The sequence below is a fragment of the Nicotiana sylvestris genome, chromosome 2 (assembly GCF_000393655.2).
Source record: "Nicotiana sylvestris chromosome 2, ASM39365v2, whole genome shotgun sequence".
Lineage (NCBI taxonomy): Eukaryota > Viridiplantae > Streptophyta > Magnoliopsida > Solanales > Solanaceae > Nicotiana > Nicotiana sylvestris.
In genome coordinates this window covers 163,513,875-163,531,932 of record NC_091058.1, presented here as the reverse complement: position 1 = coordinate 163,531,932, position 18,058 = coordinate 163,513,875, and the positions used below count along the sequence as shown (strand labels likewise).

The 18,058-nt window shown below is 36.4% G+C and overlaps 1 protein-coding gene and 1 long non-coding RNA gene across 2 annotated transcripts; one reads left to right on the top strand and one right to left on the bottom strand.

The window, feature by feature from the left end:
* Nucleotides 1-3,127, top strand: HMGR (3-hydroxy-3-methylglutaryl-coenzyme A reductase). Its single transcript, NM_001302593.1, is given in 4 exon segments — nucleotides 1-1,129; nucleotides 1,223-1,404; nucleotides 1,881-2,227; nucleotides 2,431-3,127. Coding segments are annotated over 4 exon segments (1,815 nt in total). The 5' UTR covers nucleotides 1-86; the 3' UTR covers nucleotides 2,674-3,127.
* LOC104230275 (uncharacterized) lies at nucleotides 2,725-6,953 on the bottom strand. The gene is made up of 2 exons (XR_011405524.1): nucleotides 6,617-6,953; nucleotides 2,725-5,576 (listed from the first exon to the last, which is right to left on the bottom strand). It is a non-coding gene; the product is annotated as an uncharacterized lncRNA (long non-coding RNA).
* Nucleotides 6,954-18,058: the final 11,105 nt, after the last annotated feature.

Sequence of the window (18,058 nt, the reverse complement as noted above, 5' to 3'; positions counted from 1 at the left end):
CAAATCACACACAACAATCCCACAGTTCCCCTCTTCCTCTTTTCTCTCCCTTCACTTCCCGGCCGGCGGCAATCTTACCGGTGAAAATGGACGTTCGCCGGAGATCTGAGAAGCCTGCATATCCAACCAAAGAATTTGCCGCCGGCGAAAAACCTCTCAAACCCCACAAACAACAACAAGAACAGGACAACTCCCTTCTCATTGCCTCCGATGCCCTCCCACTCCCTTTGTACCTCACAAATGGGTTGTTTTTCACCATGTTTTTCTCCGTTATGTATTATCTTCTCAGCAGGTGGCGTGAGAAAATCAGGAACTCCACTCCTCTCCACGTGGTTACTTTTTCTGAATTAGTTGCCATTGCTTCATTGATTGCTTCCGTGATTTATCTTCTGGGGTTCTTCGGGATCGGGTTTGTTCAGTCGTTCGTTTCCAGGGATAATAATGATGAATGTTGGGATGTTGAGGATGAAAACGATGAGCAATTTCTCTTGGAAGAAGATAGTCGTCGTGGACCTGCAACTACTCTTGGCTGCACTGCTGTTCCACCACCACCTGCTCTACAAATTGTCCCAATGGTACCACCGCAACCTTCCAAGGTCGCAGCTATGTCCGAAAAACCTGCGCCCTTGGTTACACCAGCAGCGTCTGAGGAAGACGAGGAGATCATTAAATCCGTGGTGCAGGGGAAAATGCCGTCGTACTCTTTGGAATCGAAACTCGGTGATTGTAAGAGAGCTGCTTCCATTCGTAAAGAGGCGTTGCAGAGGATTACGGGGAAGTCTCTAGAAGGGCTCCCTCTGGAGGGATTTGATTATGAATCCATTCTTGGGCAGTGCTGTGAGATGCCAATCGGTTACGTGCAGATACCCGTTGGAATAGCCGGGCCGTTGTTGCTCGACGGGAGAGAGTATTCGGTACCAATGGCAACCACTGAAGGATGTTTAGTGGCTAGCACCAACAGGGGTTGCAAGGCTATCTATGCTTCTGGCGGTGCCACTAGCGTGTTGCTCCGCGATGGGATGACCAGAGCACCTTGTGTCAGGTTTGGCACTGCCAAAAGGGCGGCGGAGTTGAAGTTCTTTGTTGAAGATCCTGTCAAATTTGAGACACTTGCTGCTGTTTTCAACCAGTGAGTGCATGCTGTTTACTATATTTCTCAGTGTGCATTTGAATATTGTGTTGTATGATTATGTAATATTTGCGTTTGAATTGGATATTGCAGGTCAAGCAGATTTGCCAGATTACAAAGGATTCAATGCGCAATTGCGGGAAAGAATCTATACATGAGATTTGTGTGTAGCACTGGTGATGCAATGGGAATGAACATGGTGTCAAAAGGTGTACAAAATGTTCTTGATTACCTCCAGAATGAATATCCCGACATGGATGTCATCGGCATATCTGGTATTCCACCTACCATTTAGTTTTTCATTAAAGATATCCCACGTATTTTACACCCACTGCTAGCTTAATTATATCTTTTCATATGATTATAGTAAATTAAATCCATGAAAAAAGCTGTATATTCACTGCATGAAACACGTGTTCCACTTTATTTTTCTGCTGTGTATGGTCTCTGTTAAATGCTAATGGAATTTATCTGGTTCTTGTGAATGTGTGTTTCGCACGGGTGGAAAATGTTTTCTTATCTAGCGTTTGGTTTCTTGAATTGTAGTAAATATTCTCTCCGAAGAAAATGTTTTTTTCTTTCTGAAAAACATTTTCCACCAAAAAGGAAAAATAATGTTTCCATACAGGTTAAAAACTTGACATTATTGTGATCTTTAATACCTAAGAATATCACGAAAATATTTTACCCGCTTTTGTTCCCACCGAAATGGAGATGTTTGTCTAATTGAAGTTATCTATAACTGTGACAGGGAACTTTTGCTCGGACAAGAAGCCAGCAGCAGTTAACTGGATTGAGGGGAGAGGAAAGTCTGTAGTTTGTGAGGCAATTATCACGGAAGAGGTGGTGAAGAAAGTTCTTAAAACTGAGGTTGCTGCTCTTGTGGAGCTGAACATGCTTAAAAATCTTACTGGCTCTGCGATGGCTGGTGCACTTGGTGGTTTCAATGCCCACGCCAGCAATATCGTCTCAGCTGTGTATATAGCAACTGGTCAGGACCCAGCTCAGAACATAGAGAGCTCTCATTGTATCACTATGATGGAGGCTGTAAATGATGGCAAGGACCTCCATGTTTCTGTTACAATGCCTTCCATTGAGGTATGTGATTAATATTTTCTTAATACAAATTTCTGATTCTGTTTTCGTCCTTCTTTCTAAATCATCAAAACTAATGAGTTTTATGCAAAAGAGAAAACATTACAGAGGTCCATACATGTGAACAGTCCTCAGTTCAATTTAAAGTGTTTCTCTGGAATCTTTCACTTTCTTGTTATATTTATTGTGTATTTAATGGGATACAGGTTGGTACTGTTGGAGGTGGAACTCAGCTTGCTTCTCAGTCAGCTTGCTTGAACTTATTGGGAGTGAAAGGTGCCAACAGAGAGGTACCAGGGTCAAATGCAAGACTCTTGGCCACAATAGTTGCTGGTTCTGTTCTTGCTGGGGAGTTATCCCTCATGTCAGCTATCTCAGCTGGGCAGCTGGTTAAGAGCCACATGAAATACAACAGATCTACCAAAGATGTCACAAAGGCATCCTCCTAATGAGGGGAAGACAATCCAATTCCCCACCTTGTACTTGAAGCTGTACACAGGTGCTCCAACAAGTAGCTTCCACTTAAGAATGATCAAGAGTAGTAATAAATAAAATTTACAAAGCAAAACCTATAATAGAAGTCAGAAGACAAATAACGCCAACTTCTTATTTTTGGTGAAGTCATGTGAAGGTGGTAGGGTCTCTTTTCCTCATAGTTAGGGTAAAGAAACCTGAAAATGTATTGTGAAGATCCGCTGGGGGAAGTTAGCTGGGCTGTCTGTTGTCTCAGTGATTCTTGATGCCATTTGTTAGCTGCCAACACTTGGTATCTTTCAATGTGCCATAGGGGGAATATCCTTTTCATTTCTGTTGTATTGTTCTTTCGTTTGTCAATTTGTCATTTGTTTGTAATTTCTGCTGGGGTTGTCTGGGTCTGATCAGCAAGTGTGATCTTGTATATGAAAATAAATTTCTTTTATTCAAATGAACTGTTGTGGCTCTGTTGAAGTGTTTGTTCATGCACGGATGCACCCATTTACTTAAAACTTATTTTCTGCAGCATACATGTATGTGCTTAAAGGCGTTCGGAATACATAGATCTCAAGATGACTAATATCTCATTAACTTAAACCATTTTTATTAAGGATTGTAGATCAAGATTAACACAACATTGGCCAACTAAGGATGAACGAAAAGTTCATTTGTGCTACTTGTCTATATCTACATTCATTGTCAAAGTTGAATGCGGAACTTAATTTGCAAATGCACAGAATAGGGAACTTTTACTCTTGAGATGAACTAATGACATGTCTATTGGGCTGAAGTGCTAATCTGTCTAGAGAATATATACCAATTTACAGCAAATACAACAACCTAATAGAGAGGAAGATGATGATCTTCTATAGCTTAACATGAATGACACATAGAGCATACTATTTTCTGTTTATTCTCAACGATGGAAGTCATAAGATTAAACTTGTAATTAATAGTCATGTTATTTTATAGTTAGCTCCTTTAATAGCCATGTCAGCACGGGGTGTCTGCGAGACACACTTATGCCAACAAGAGGTGTTTATCTAGTCACTTGGATAGTTAAAGTGTTTAACTAAACGTTGGTGCCAAGTTTAAAGGGTTATCCAAATATTTGGCCTTCCTGTATTTTCGTAACGATTGAAGTCAGAAGATTAAACTTATAATAGTCATGATATTTATATGTCGTCTAGCAAATTTCGAAATTCCTAAGTTCTACCCAAAAGCACCCAATTCCACAATGAAAAACCTTAGATTCTAGGATGAAATCTTGTAAAAAGATGTAATAAATTGAAAGAAATGAGTTAAAAATCATTTACCTGTGATTTGGGGAAGAAATAGCCCTAGGAAAATTGCCTCTTGAAGTTTAGATTTTGAAAATTGGGAGAAGGAATGAAAAATCCCGTCTAAGTCTAAAGTTATCAGCTGTAGATGTCGCATTTACGACCTGCGAGAAAGGCATCGCAAATGCGAACCTGTCGCATTTCTGCTGCTATCGCAAATGCAAACCATTTGGTCGCAAATGCGAAGGTCCCTCCCCCAGACTCAATTCGCAAATGCGAAGGGCTGTTCGCATTTGCGAACATGGGCTGGCCCAGCTTCTCTTCGCATTTGCGATGAGAAGCTCGCGAATGCGACCTCATCAGTAGTCGTAAATGCGATCCATGACCTTGCATTTGCGAGGTTTGAGGCCTGGAACAAGTTCAGCTATACCAGCAATAATTTCATAGTTCCAAATCACTCTATAGCCTATCCGTAACTCGCCCGAGCCCTCGGGGCTCCAAACCAAACATGCACGCAAGTCGTAAAACATCATACAAACTTGCTCGTGCGATCAAATCGCCAAAATAATATCTAAAACTACGGATTTAACACCAAAACACATGAAATCCTTAAGAACACTTGAAATTTCTATTTCACAACCGGACATCCGAATCACGTCAAATTAGTCATGTTTCTCACCAAATTCCACAAACATGACTTAAGATATTAAACCTGTAACGGGCTCCAGAACCAAAATACGGGCCCGATACCAACAAGATCAATCATTATTGAATTTCTTTAAATCCTTAGATTTTCAGTTTAACAATTTTTAATAAAAATTCATTACTCGGGCTAGAGACCTTGGAATTTGATTCCGGGCATACGCCCAAGTCCCATATTTACTACGGACCCTCTAGGACCGTCAAAATACGGATCCAGGTCCGTTCACTCAAAATGTTGATCAAATCAGCTAAAATCACTTTTAAAGGCAAAAATTATTATTTTCTCAAATTTTCACATACAAGCTTTCCGGAAATGCGCCCGGAGTACGCACGCAAATCGAGAAAAAGTAAGATGAGATTTTGAAGGCCTCGGAACACCGAATTGCGTTATAAAACACGAGATGACCTTTTGGGTCATCACACAGAGCCATCCCATTTTAATGGGCATACCATACTTTGAATACCTATCCTTCGTCATAAGACTCATTCGGAATAATCAAGTTTATAGGAGATAACCCGAAATATAGAAATTAGGAATTTTGGCTGCCATCTATACTTGAACTTATGGAAACACTATGGAATTCAATCCTGAGAGAGAAAGTTTAGCCAACATAACAATCACTTCCTCCTTCAACAAACTTCAACAAAAAACTACCCAAAATTGTTAATTAATCCCATATACCATAATCTAGTGTTACATGAATGGCCTATTTCCAACCCCACAATATATTTATACTCTTAACCTCTTGCATGTAAGCTTAGGAGTAGGACTTACCTGGATAAATAATAATCGAATGGCTAGCTTCCTTGATTCTTGAAGATTTGAGCAAGATTGGATGATTGGAATGCTAGGTTCCCTCTTTCCCTCTCTAAGTTGCTCTTACCTCTATCTAAAACTATCAGATAAACGTCCAAAAATAAGTCTCAAAGGTTATTTATCAAAATAGGGCCAGATTATAAAAATGGAAAAATAGACTCTCCGACTCAGATCTGCGGCCGTAGAATGGAACGCATAACAGGTATGCGGCCCGCAAAATGGACCGCGAAAATTATGCCCAGGAACTGGCTGCACTGGACCGGTCTGCGACAGGTCTGTGGTCCACAGACCACTTATGTGACCGCAGAATCGCCCAACGAAATTTCCTCATCCTAGCCCTGCGACAGAAGTGCGGACCACGAAACAAGTATGTGATCGCACAATGGACCGTGAAACAACCCTCAAAGTTCAACAATTTCTCTGCTCGACTGTCGGATGATTATGCGGCCCGCGAAACGGTTCTGCGGTCGCGAAATGGATCGCAAAATTGCCTTCTTTTGTCAATAATTTTAATCCACTCCTCAGTGCATTCCTCAATCCAAAAAGTCCATATCGCGGCGAGCTTGCTCACCGCGAAGATAAATTTTACTACTTCTGAACACTTTAGTCTAACTCGACACCGCCAAAGCTTAAATTCTATAGCGAAATTTTTCGAGGCCTTACATTAGTAAACTAAAAGGAAAGCTTAAACTTAATTCATTTTTAAACTAATGAATTTCTTATATTTAATTAACTTTAATTTTACAATCATTTCATATGTTTACTTCACTATTACTAAAATCATACTAGCTACATCACATTCCATAAGTTTACCCACAGGCTTCATTGTTATCATACAAAAGAAACAGTCATAATTAACAAATATTTGAACTATTTTAACATATAAAAATTAAAGAATTCAAGTAGCATATAAAAATTAAGGTATTTAATTTAAATAGAATAATTATTTAATATAAAGTAAAAGGAATTCAAATATTTGGGAACTACAATATCAATTATGCAAAAAAATTGACTAATCTACAAGAATAATTTAATAATTTACCAACTAATTTCTAACAATTCTAACTAATTTTCCTAGTAATTAAGCCATAGAAAAATTTCCCAAAAGTTAAAACTAACCTTACTATGAAGAAATCTACAGCTGAACGAGGTGAAGATGGTGGTGGTCTCTACAACCCAAAGCTTGTGGAGATGCTGGCCGCTACAAAAAAAAGTTAGGGTTTGATCCTTGAATTCTGCCGCGACCATGGAGAATTCTAGGGTTCCGCGCAACAGAGAAGAAGAAGAGAGGAGAAAGAGCAATCTCTTGGAGAGGGGAGATGATTGAAGTGTGGAGAAGCTCATTTTCCGATGGGCGGAGGTGGGAGGTGGGAGGCGGAGGTAAAATGAGAGGAGGAAAAAGAAGAAAGAGAGGAAGAGAACAAAAGAGGGACGGGGTGGGGTTTTTTTAAAATGATTTTCGACCGATTCGGTCGAAAAATAAAATATTATAGTTTAAAAAATCTCTGACCAATTTGGTTGGTAAAAGCACTGACAAGTCAGGCATTGGAATTCACATCAATTTTCGAGCATATCGGTCGGAATATTTAAAAAAAGAACTAAATCTAGTCAAACTCTGAAATATTGACTTTTATTGAACGACGGAATCGGTCGAAAATTTAACTCCCACAATTGTGCGCCAAAATTAGCGACCAAAATAGTCGGTACAAGGTCGAAATATTTTAAGAAAAAAATAAATAATTCTTTTTCGTTATTTTCGACTGAGATTGTCGCAAATTTTCGACCTCATTTTTCAGTCGGAATTTTGGCATTTTCTTTTAGTGTTATAAATAGCATAACTCATTGAGACTCTACTTGATAAAAAATGTTTATTTCTTGTTAAGAGAAAGAAAGGTAGACGGACATGCATGTAAAACTCTTCAGGAACCATTTGTACAAATATTTTAAGATATTTTTTTAATTAAACGCTGATGATATTATAAAATAAAAGTGTATTATATTTAGCAGTTTATGATTTTAAATGAGACAACCTTATAATTCAATATCCTATCAGAACAAACTGAAATTCTAGTTTAAGTTTTACCGTCACATACTCGATATTTAAAAGAATTTCTCCTTGTGTCGAGTTTAACCATTTAGCTGGTATCGGAAATCAGCTGACTCACATAATCTAGATTCACACTGAATAGCGGAATCGTAAAGCGTTCCCTACTAAAAAGTTTTTTATGGGAAAAAATTTCATTTTATTAATTTGGTTGGCATAACCTACTTTGTACGTCCTAGTTATTTATATACGGGCAGGCACTCCCCAATGTTACTGTGCTTGCTGCTAGTGAGAGAAAAAAATGAATATTTTTAAAATATGTGGTACTGAACAAGCCATAATATTTGTGTTGATATAATTTATTTGAAACTTAAGGTATTAAACATGCCATAGTATATTTTGTTGGACTTTAAGCCATTAGACTTTAAAATAGAAGAAGTGTGAATTGGAAATGTAGGGAAATAAAATGGAGGGAAAATGAAAAATTTGAAGAAGTGAACTTTTGTCTTGCACTTTGTCCCTCATTGGTGAGGGACAACCACATTTGTGTGGTTATATATAGAATCACTTCTTAAAACTCTTAAAAGGAGTTGAAGAGAATGAATCCTCGCGCCGTCGTCGTCGCTCGGCTCGGCTATGGTTTGGATTTGGATTTGGCAAATGATCGATAAGATTATTTTTTGGACAAAATTTATTTAATTATTTAATAATTAATTAAATGCCAAATCACTGCTGAAAATACGCCAGAATCCTGGTGAAGATTCAGAGGGTCTCTCTGGCCGCGGTGGAACCGCGGCAGGCAGATTCAGAGAGCCTCTCTGACCGTGGTTCTGCCGCGGTCGCGGTAGAACCGCGGCAGACAGCGTATTCTTCTGAAAAGGCACCTTTTCCAGACACCTCTTCTGATAATTGCCTATAAATTCTGAGGCAAGGCTCCATTTTCTATATACGAAAAACACTCCAGAACTTCTTTCTTTCTGAATACACTGCATCCTAATTCGCAGTCTCACTCTCTCAAATTTGTAAGTGTGATTTTGCTCCGTTCTTTGAGTCTGTTGGTATCCTGCAGTTTGTATTGCCACTGTTGCAGGAAGGTTTCTTCCGTTTTATCCTGGGAGGATTTAATCCATTACATTGGCAACGTGTGAGGGGGTTAAAATTCCTTAAGGACGCACAAGAAAATTGTGGACTCGGAATATTTCTTGTTGTTTACTGTTTTTTGTTCCAGTTTTTCCTTCTAACAGTTTTATTTTTATTTTCTTCCTAATTTTGTGTTTCCACACAAGACTAGTAACAAGCTTAAGGAATTTTTTTAAAAAAAAAATCTAACGGTTCTGTGTTGAAATATATATATTAAACTGTTATCTATATTTTGTATACTGGTTTGGAGACTAAAGCCTTCGTACTTTCTACTCCAATAATTGTTCTGTCCGGTTTAAAGTATAACAAAACTTTACCGGAATAAGAAACGTACGGGTTTGATGTATATAAAAACTTCACCATTGTTACGCGTTGTGTGTTTGGTTTGGTATTCAGTTTGAAGATATCAAAACTTCACTGATTTAACAAAATTCTGTTTTGTTTTCAACTCTACAGAAACATGTCGAATGAAAATCAAACTAATGGAAATGTTGCGGGAACGGGTGCTACTGTTACGAGTGTTGCTGCCTCGTCAAGCCGTTCAACTCCTGCTCATGCTATGGTACCAACAGAAAAACCCAAAAAGTTTTCCGGTATTGACTTCAAATGTTGGCAAATGAAGATGCTCTTCTATCTGACTACGTTGAGTTTGCAGCGATTCATCAAGGAGGATCCTCCGATCCTGGATGAAGGCACTCCGGATGACGAACGATTTGTGGTAACTGAAGCATGGAAACATTCTGATTTCTTGTGCAAAAACTACATTTTGAGTTGTTTGGAAGATAACTTGTACAATGTCTATAGTGTCATGGAAACTTCAAAAGCATTATAGAATGCGTTTGAGAAGAAGTACAAGACTGAGGATGTCGGACTTAAGAAGTTCGTGGCTGCAAGGTTTTTGGATTTCAAGATGATTGACACTAGGTCCGTCATAACTCAAGTCCAAGAATTACAAGTCATTGTGCATGACCTCCTTGCTGAAGGTATGACCCGAATCAATAATTTTATTAATAAGATTTATCTTATTATTAATTATGAATTTGTTATTGAAGGTATGGTCATAAATGAGGCCTTTCAAGTCGCTGCTTTCATTGAGAAGTTACCTCCGTTGTGGAAGGATTTTAAGAACTATCTTAAACACAAGAGGAAGGAGATGACACTAGAAGACTTGATTGTTCGTTTGAGGATAGAAGAAGCCAACAAAAATGTTGAAAAGAAGTCACGTGGAAACTCGACAATAATGGGGGCAAACATTGTTGAGGAGGCGCCACAAAATAAGAAGAGGAAGAAGGCTTCTGGACCAAAGAATTACCCAAGCAAGAAAAAGTTCAAGGGTAATTGCCACAACTGTGAAAAATCTGGGCATAAGGCCGTGGATTGTCGTGCGCCAAAGAATGATAAGAAGAAAAAGAATCAAGCTAACATGGTTGAAGATGAGATGGAGGACTTATGTGCCATGTTATCTGAATGCAACTTGGTAGGAAATCCAAAAGAATGGTGGATAGATTCTGGAGCCACCCGCCATGTTTGTGCTAACAAGGAGTTATTTTCTTCTTATGCCCCCGCAGGACCTGACGAGACAATCTTCATGGGAAATTCATCTACGGCCAAAATTGAAGGAGTTGGCAAGATTGCGTTGAAGATGACGTCGGGAAAAATAGTGACTCTAAACCAAGTCCTCCATGTTCCAGAAATTCGCAAGAATCTTGTGTTTACCTCACTTCTTGTCAAGAATAGATTCAAATGTATTTTTGTTTCTAATAGTGTTATACTTAGTAAGAACGATGTATATGTAGGAAAAGGTTACCTAAATGAGGGCCTTTTTAAGCTAAATGTAATAGTTGTTCCTATCAATAAAGTGAATGTTTCTTCTTACTTACTTGAGTCAAACACTTTATGGCATTCGCGTTTAGGTCACGTAAACTTCAAAACATTGCGGAAGATGATAAATCTAAAAGTATTGCCAAAATTTGATTGCATTAATTCCAAATGTCAAATATGTGTGGAATCAAAGTATGCTAAGCATCCTTATAAGTCCGTTGAACGGAATTCAAGTCCTTTAGACTTAATTCACACAGATATTTTCGACATGAAGTCAACACCATCTCGCGGTGGGAAAAAGTATTTTATTACTTTTATTGACTATAGCACGAGATACTGCTATATTTATTTACTTAATAGTAAAGATGAGGCAATTGATGCTTTCAAGCAATACAAGAGTGAAGCTGAAACGCAACTAAACAAAAAGATCAAAATGATAAGAAGTGATAGGGGTGGCGAATATGAATCTCCTTTTGAAGAAATTTATTTGGAAATTGGCATTATTCACCAAACAACTGCCCCTTACTCTCCAAAATCTAATGGAATTGCGGAGAGGAAGAATTGAACGTTGAAGGAGATGATGAATGCATTGCTAATAAGTTCTGGCTTACCACAGAACTTGTGGGGGAAGCTATACTTACAGCTAACCGGATAATCAACCGTGTACCTCATAGTAAAACACAGTCCATTTCTTATGAAAAGTGGAAAGCAAGGAAGCCTAGCTTGAAATATTTCAAAGTGTGAGGGTGTTTAGCTAAGGTACAAGTTCCTAAACCTAAAAGGGTTAAGATAGGTCCAAAAATGGTTGATTGTGTGTTTATTGGATATGTAACCAATAGCAAGGCATATCGTTTTCTGGTTCATAAATCAGAAAATCCTGAGATTCACATTAATACGATAATAGAATCAGATAATGCTGAATTCTTTGAAACTATTTATCCGTATAAAAAGGAAAGTGAAGTGACCTGCCAAAAGTCAAAACGACCTCGGGAGGAAATAACAGATGGTATGCCTAATGAAGAAAATCCAAGAAGAAGTAAACGTCAAAGGATATCTACTTCATTCGGTCCAGATTTTCTGACTTTTCTGTTAGAAAATGAGCCTCGTACCTTCAAGGAAGCAATGTCTTCCTCAGAAGTACAATATTGGAAAGAAGCTGTCAATAGTGAAATAGAATCCATATTGAGCAACCATACCTGGGAATTGGTTGATCTTTCTCCAGGTAACAAAACGTTGGGTTCTAAATGGATTTTCAAGAAGAAAATGAAGGACGATGGTACTATTGACAAATACAAGGCAAGACTTGTTGTCAAAAGATTTAGACAACGAGAAGGTCTTGACTATTTTGACACATACTCGCCGGTAACAAGAATTACATCCATTCGGATGCTAATAGTGTTAGCCGCCTTGTATGGTCTTCAAATCCATCAAATGGATGTAAAAACAACATTCTTAAATGGTAATCTTGAGGAAGAAATTTACATGAACCAACCTGAAGGGTTTGTGGTTCCGAGAAAAGAAAAGAAGGTGTGTAGACTTGTCAAGTCCCTTTATGGACTAAAACAAGCACCCAAGCAATGACATGCGAAATTTGACCAAACAATGTTGTCAAATGGTTTTAAGATTAATGAATGTGATAAATGTGTTTACATTAAGAACGTTCCAAATCATATAGTCATTGTTTGCTTATATGTTGATGATATGCTAATAATGAGCAAAGACATTGCCGACATTCAAGCTACTAAACGTATGCTTGCTAGTAAGTTTGATATGAAAGACTTAGGAGTTGCCGATGTAATTCTAGGAATTAAAATCCAGAGGACTCCTCAAGGTCTAGCTTTGTCTCAGTCACATTACGTGAAAATGGTACTGGAAAAATTCAAACACTTGGAATTTAGAAGTGCAAGAACTCCAATTGACTTAAACCATCATCTTATAAAGAATAAAGGTGAAAGTACGTCTCAATTGGAGTATGCTCGTGTGTTGGGAAGCTTAATGTACATCATGAACTGTACACGACCTGATATAGCTTGTGCAATAAGTAAACTTAGTCGATTCACAAGTAATCCCAACAAACATCACTAGGTGGTAATGAAACGAGTTCTAGGATACTTGGAGTATACCCAAGACTACGCTTTGCACTACAATAAATATCCTGCGGTTATCGAAGGATATAGTGATGCAAATTGGAAAACTGGCTCAACAGAAACAAAGTCCACAAGTGGATATGTTTTTACTGTTGGTGGAGGAGCAGTATCTTGGAAATCTTCCAAACATACGTGTATCGCTCGTTCTACAATGGAATCAGAGTTTATAGCTTTGGATAAAGCCGGTGAAGAAGCTGAATGGCTTCAAAATTTCTTAGAAGACATTCCGTTCTGGCCAAAGCCTTTGGCTCCTATTTGCATACATTGTGATAGTGAGGCTGCCATAGGGCGGGCAGAGAGCGTTATGTACAACGGAAAGTCTCGTCATATACGACGAAGACATAACACCGTTAGACAACTACTTTCTAGTGGAATTATCACTATTGATTATGTAAGATCAAAGGATAATGTGGCGGATCCGCTTACAAAAGGCTTAACTAGAGAGGGAGTTGAGAAATCATCTAAGGGAATGGGACTATGGCCGAGGACAAGTCAACATGGCGGTAACTCTACCTAGAATTTTGGATGTTCCGAGATCTAGGTTCAAGGAGCTCAAACAAAGTTGTGATTGACCGGTTCAACATTGTCAAAATAAAATCTTTGGTCCATTCTCGTGATGAAGACAATGTTCAGTAACAAGGATAGAACTTTACACGTTCTTTAATGATTACCAAAGTTTGATGAGGTATCTATCAAATAGTGTCAATCTAAAGGATTACACGTTTAGGAATCACCTACGTAAGTGTGAAGTGTAAGCCGCTTCAAGGAGAATTCTGTAAGGCCAATTCTCTAAGCACTTATGAGACCAGGCGATGTTCATGGCTAAAACGAACACAACAATTAGAACCAAAAGACGGTTAAGAGTTGGTTGTGTGACATATGGTTGTCTAGGTATACACTAAAGTTCGACGGTTCAAAGATATCAAATCTACCGATTGACCGAGTATATCCGACATATGTTCACTACGGAAAGTTCAAAGGAAAACCTACTTATCCAGATGCAATTAATCCTTACTAGCAAAATCACATAGCTTTCATCTATGATCTTTCTTGATACAGCCATTCCCATTCATGTGGGGGATTGTTGGACCTTAAGCCATTGGGCTTTAAAGTAGAAGAAGTGTGAATTGGAAATGGAAGGAAATAAAATGGAGGGAAAATGAAAAATTTGAAGAAGTGAACTTTTGTCTTGCACTTTGTCCCTCATTGGTGAGGGACAACCATATTTGTGTGCTTATATATAGAATCACTTCTTAAAGCTCTTAAAAGGAGTTGAAGAGAATGAACCCTCGCGTCGTCGTCGTCGCTCGCTCGCTCGACTCGGCTTTGGCTTTGGATTTGGATTTGGATTTGTCAAATGATCGATAAGATTATTTTTTGGACAAAATTTATTTAATTATTTAATAATTAATTAAATGCCAAATCACTGCTGAAAATACGCTAGAATCCTGCTGAAGATTCAGAGGGTCTCTATGGCCGCGATCGCGGTGGAACCGCGGCAGGCAGATTCAGAGAGCCTCTCTGACCGCGGTAGAACCGCGGCATGCAACATATTCTTCTGACAAGGCACCTTTTCAAGACACCTCTTCTGATAATTGCCTATAAATTTTGAGGCAAGGCTCCATTTTCTATATACGAAAAACACTCCAGAACTTCTTTCTTTCTGAATACACTGCATCCTAATTCGCAGTCTCTCTCTCTCAAATTCCTAAGTGTGATTTTGCTCCGTTCTTTGAGTTCATTGGTATCCTGCAGTTTGTATTGCCACTGTTGCAGGAAGGTTTATTCCGTTTTATCCTGGGAGGATTTAATCCATTACCTTGACAACATGTGAGGGGGTTAAAATTCCTTAAGGACGCACAAAAAAATTGTGGACTCAGAATATTTCTTATTGTCTACTGTTTTTTGTTCCAGTTTTTCCTTCTAACAGTTTTTATTTTTATTTTCTTCCTAATTTTGTGTTTCCACACAGGACTAGTAGCATATTTGTTGCTCTAAAAACGGCTCATTAAGTGTATAGTAGAAAATTTAAGTTAAATTATTTCTAAATTTAGAAAGAGTTTATTTTTTGGAATGGATTAAAAAAATATATTCATATAAATTGAAACGAAGAGAGTAACTCAAGTTTTAATAGCGCTGATTTTTTTGAAGAAATGAAAAGAAAGATTTGGGATTGGATCTATGAAAATATTTATTTTTATGAAGCATTTACTTTGAATAGAAAGTTTTTTTCTCACCCTTTTTTATGCACGGCCTGATTCAAGATTATTGTTGGATAGATTAGCAAAATCGTGATCAAAGTTGATAATTAAAAAAATTATTCATTAAATTTTAAGGGGTGCGGCGCAGGAGCTGTTACAATTGTTTCAGCATTGTGTTTCTTTGTCTTTGATAACAGAGTTGGTTATCTAAGCATAAAACTAGAGTAATTAAAGTAACTTATTATATACATTTTATTATATCAAAACGGTTCAAGAAACAATGGCGATGAACTATTGATGACAAGTGCTTAGCCAATAGCACATAGTTAATTGGTCCTAAATAATGCAGAACCAAAATAAATGTTTTTTGTCGTTTGCAATTCAACTTCTAAGTTCTAATGAACTGGTCTATTTTATGATTCCACGATATAAAAAGAAAAGACTAAATGAAGAAGAAACTCGAAACAAGAGGAAAAGTTTCTACAAGGAAAAAATAGGTTCCTATATTCCCACTGTTGATCCCGTTGTAGCCTTAATTTTATTTTTATTTCGCTTTTTAAGCATAGATTTTTTTTCGTTTCTTTCGGTATTCGATAAGCTTTTGGGTACTAACGAATTCAGATTTACCCACTAAAAAAACTGGAATTAGCTATAAACGTCGTCGCTAATCTATCGCTAAAATGCTCGTAGCTAGCAGAATCTGTTGATAATACATCGCTAATCCGTCGCTAAATGAGATTAGCAACGAATTTTCTGTTTAGCAACAGATATTGTCCGTCGCTAAAACCTAATTTTTTTTAATAGTGACCTCACCTAAAATTTATTAAAGGAAAAATTATTTTTTTAATATCAGAATTGGAACAGAGACCTCTGATTAAGTGCAGAAAGATCGTGTCCACTAATTCAAAACATTGATCTATTGTGGGAGCGCAAACTTAACTATTTTCCAATATTGCCCCAATAAAAATGAGAAAACTGCATTTAAATAATTTTTCACTATTTTTTTCCCTTTAATACGTATTACATAGTTTATATTGGGATATATAAATTGACTATCAAACACCAAATTGCAGATCAACGTGATAAAATCAAAAGTCAAGTCTGTTCAACTTTCACAAATTAATTAAAAATAAGGGTGGGAATATAATGCTAAAAGAAAAACAAGGACAGGTACATTGGATTTTTGCTTAATAATAATTCAACTTTTCTCAAAGTAGGGCGCCAAGATACCTCTTCTGTTCTTTTCAATTGCTCTCCTATTTGGACTAATGTATACTCATGAGAAAACTTGTGTACGCCTTCAGGACTTCAGATATACCTATGCTACCCTATTTGGATATATATATCATATTCCAATAAATGTACCCATCATGCTATATATATATATATATATATATATATATATATAAATGTACCCATCATGCTCTAGCTATATTTTTATAGAGTTCAGTTTTAATATATTCACGGTGTAAATTATTCACTATGCTATTAGAAGACCTAAAAAATAATTATAAATTTAAGTTAATAATAAGTGGAGCTAATAATTAGAAAAACAAGTCCGAGAATCTGTTACAACAAATGAAATTACACTAGCAGTATATAAATTCTTTATATTGTCAGTGTATATTAATATTTGCATTTAAATAGTTTTGAATTTTTTTAAGAAAATAGTTTCGAAAACAAGTTAAGTTTGCTAGTTTCTAAAAAATGTTTTTTTAAACAATTTTATAATATTTAAAAGTAAAAGCTAAAGAGATAAATTCACTATTTTGTAATTCCTCGATCTATTTTATTTGATTTTTTTTGCAATTGTTAGTCTGCTTAGAAAGCATGATATATACCTATTTATAATTTAAAAAAATTTAATCTTAATTTTTTTTATTTATTTTTAGTGACATGCTTTTGTTTTTTATATTACCATAAAATATCATGACACATTTAATTTCTCTTTGACATGTGCAATTTTTTTTATCTCTCTTAAAATAGAAAAAACCGCAGTACAAAATAAAACCAAGGTAGTAATAATTATCGCTCTATCTCTCTTAATATTGTTCTCATTACGATTCAACTTATATAGACAAATAATTAAACTTGTTTACACTTGTCAGTGAATTTTTACCTATTACATAACATGTTATTTATCTTATTTTCTAGTTTACTAAATTAAACATATTATAGACACTTATACGTTATTGTATATATTTTTAACCTAATGATACGAAATATTATAGTGTTAGTGTATAAAAGCTAAAATTTTCTCAGTGTGTGAAATTATAGCTCGTGTACTATAGTTCAAATTTAAATTCTGAATATAATAGTGGGGTATCTCACGATATCTCCCGAGGTAGGATATTTCATGGGATTAGTTATTCCACCTTTTATATGTGATAATTCTTGCTTGGATGGTTGTTACGTATCGTTTCATAATGTATCATATTGTATTGTATTGTATTGTATTGTATTGTATTGTATTGTATTGTACTGTATCGTTTGATTAATACAATATTTGGTTAGAATATATCATTTGCCATCGTTTTATGATATAATGCATTGTCAATATGAAGAATAAACTTGCAATATTATAAAGAAAAATTATGCTACATAGTAGAATTAATATATAAAAAAGGTATGGTAAAGGATAAACTAAAATTATTTAATAATAATGAAGGGCAAGATAAGAGAAAAAGACAAGGTAACGACGCGGCCACACCAAATCGGTCGTTACATAAAGTGACAGATTTTGTCGTTACGTAACAACGGATTTAACGATACGATATAATAAATTTAAGTAACAATCAAAACAAACATTGTATTTAAAGTAACAATACGATACAGTAACAACCACCCAAACAAGCTGTTAGCGTAAAAGTTGTTCCGATATTAGCTAATACTTCAAACCAAACATGTCCCAAACTTTATCTCAAGATTATTATCTTATCACATATTTACCAAACAATCCTTACATCTCTACCCAAACACATAAGTCAACTTGACTATATAAAACTGTTTTTAAAAAAGAAGTATTTTTTTTCTTAAATATAATTTCACCAAAGTATAATTGATCACCTTAGAAGATAATTCAAATTTAAAGACATTTTTTTAATGTTTGAAACCTAAAGAGAAAGGAGGGGGAAGCACCCGGTACGTGTGGCCCAAAAGTCCAGCGCGGCAACCGGTTTTCTCTATAAATACATTTCCTACTTCTTCG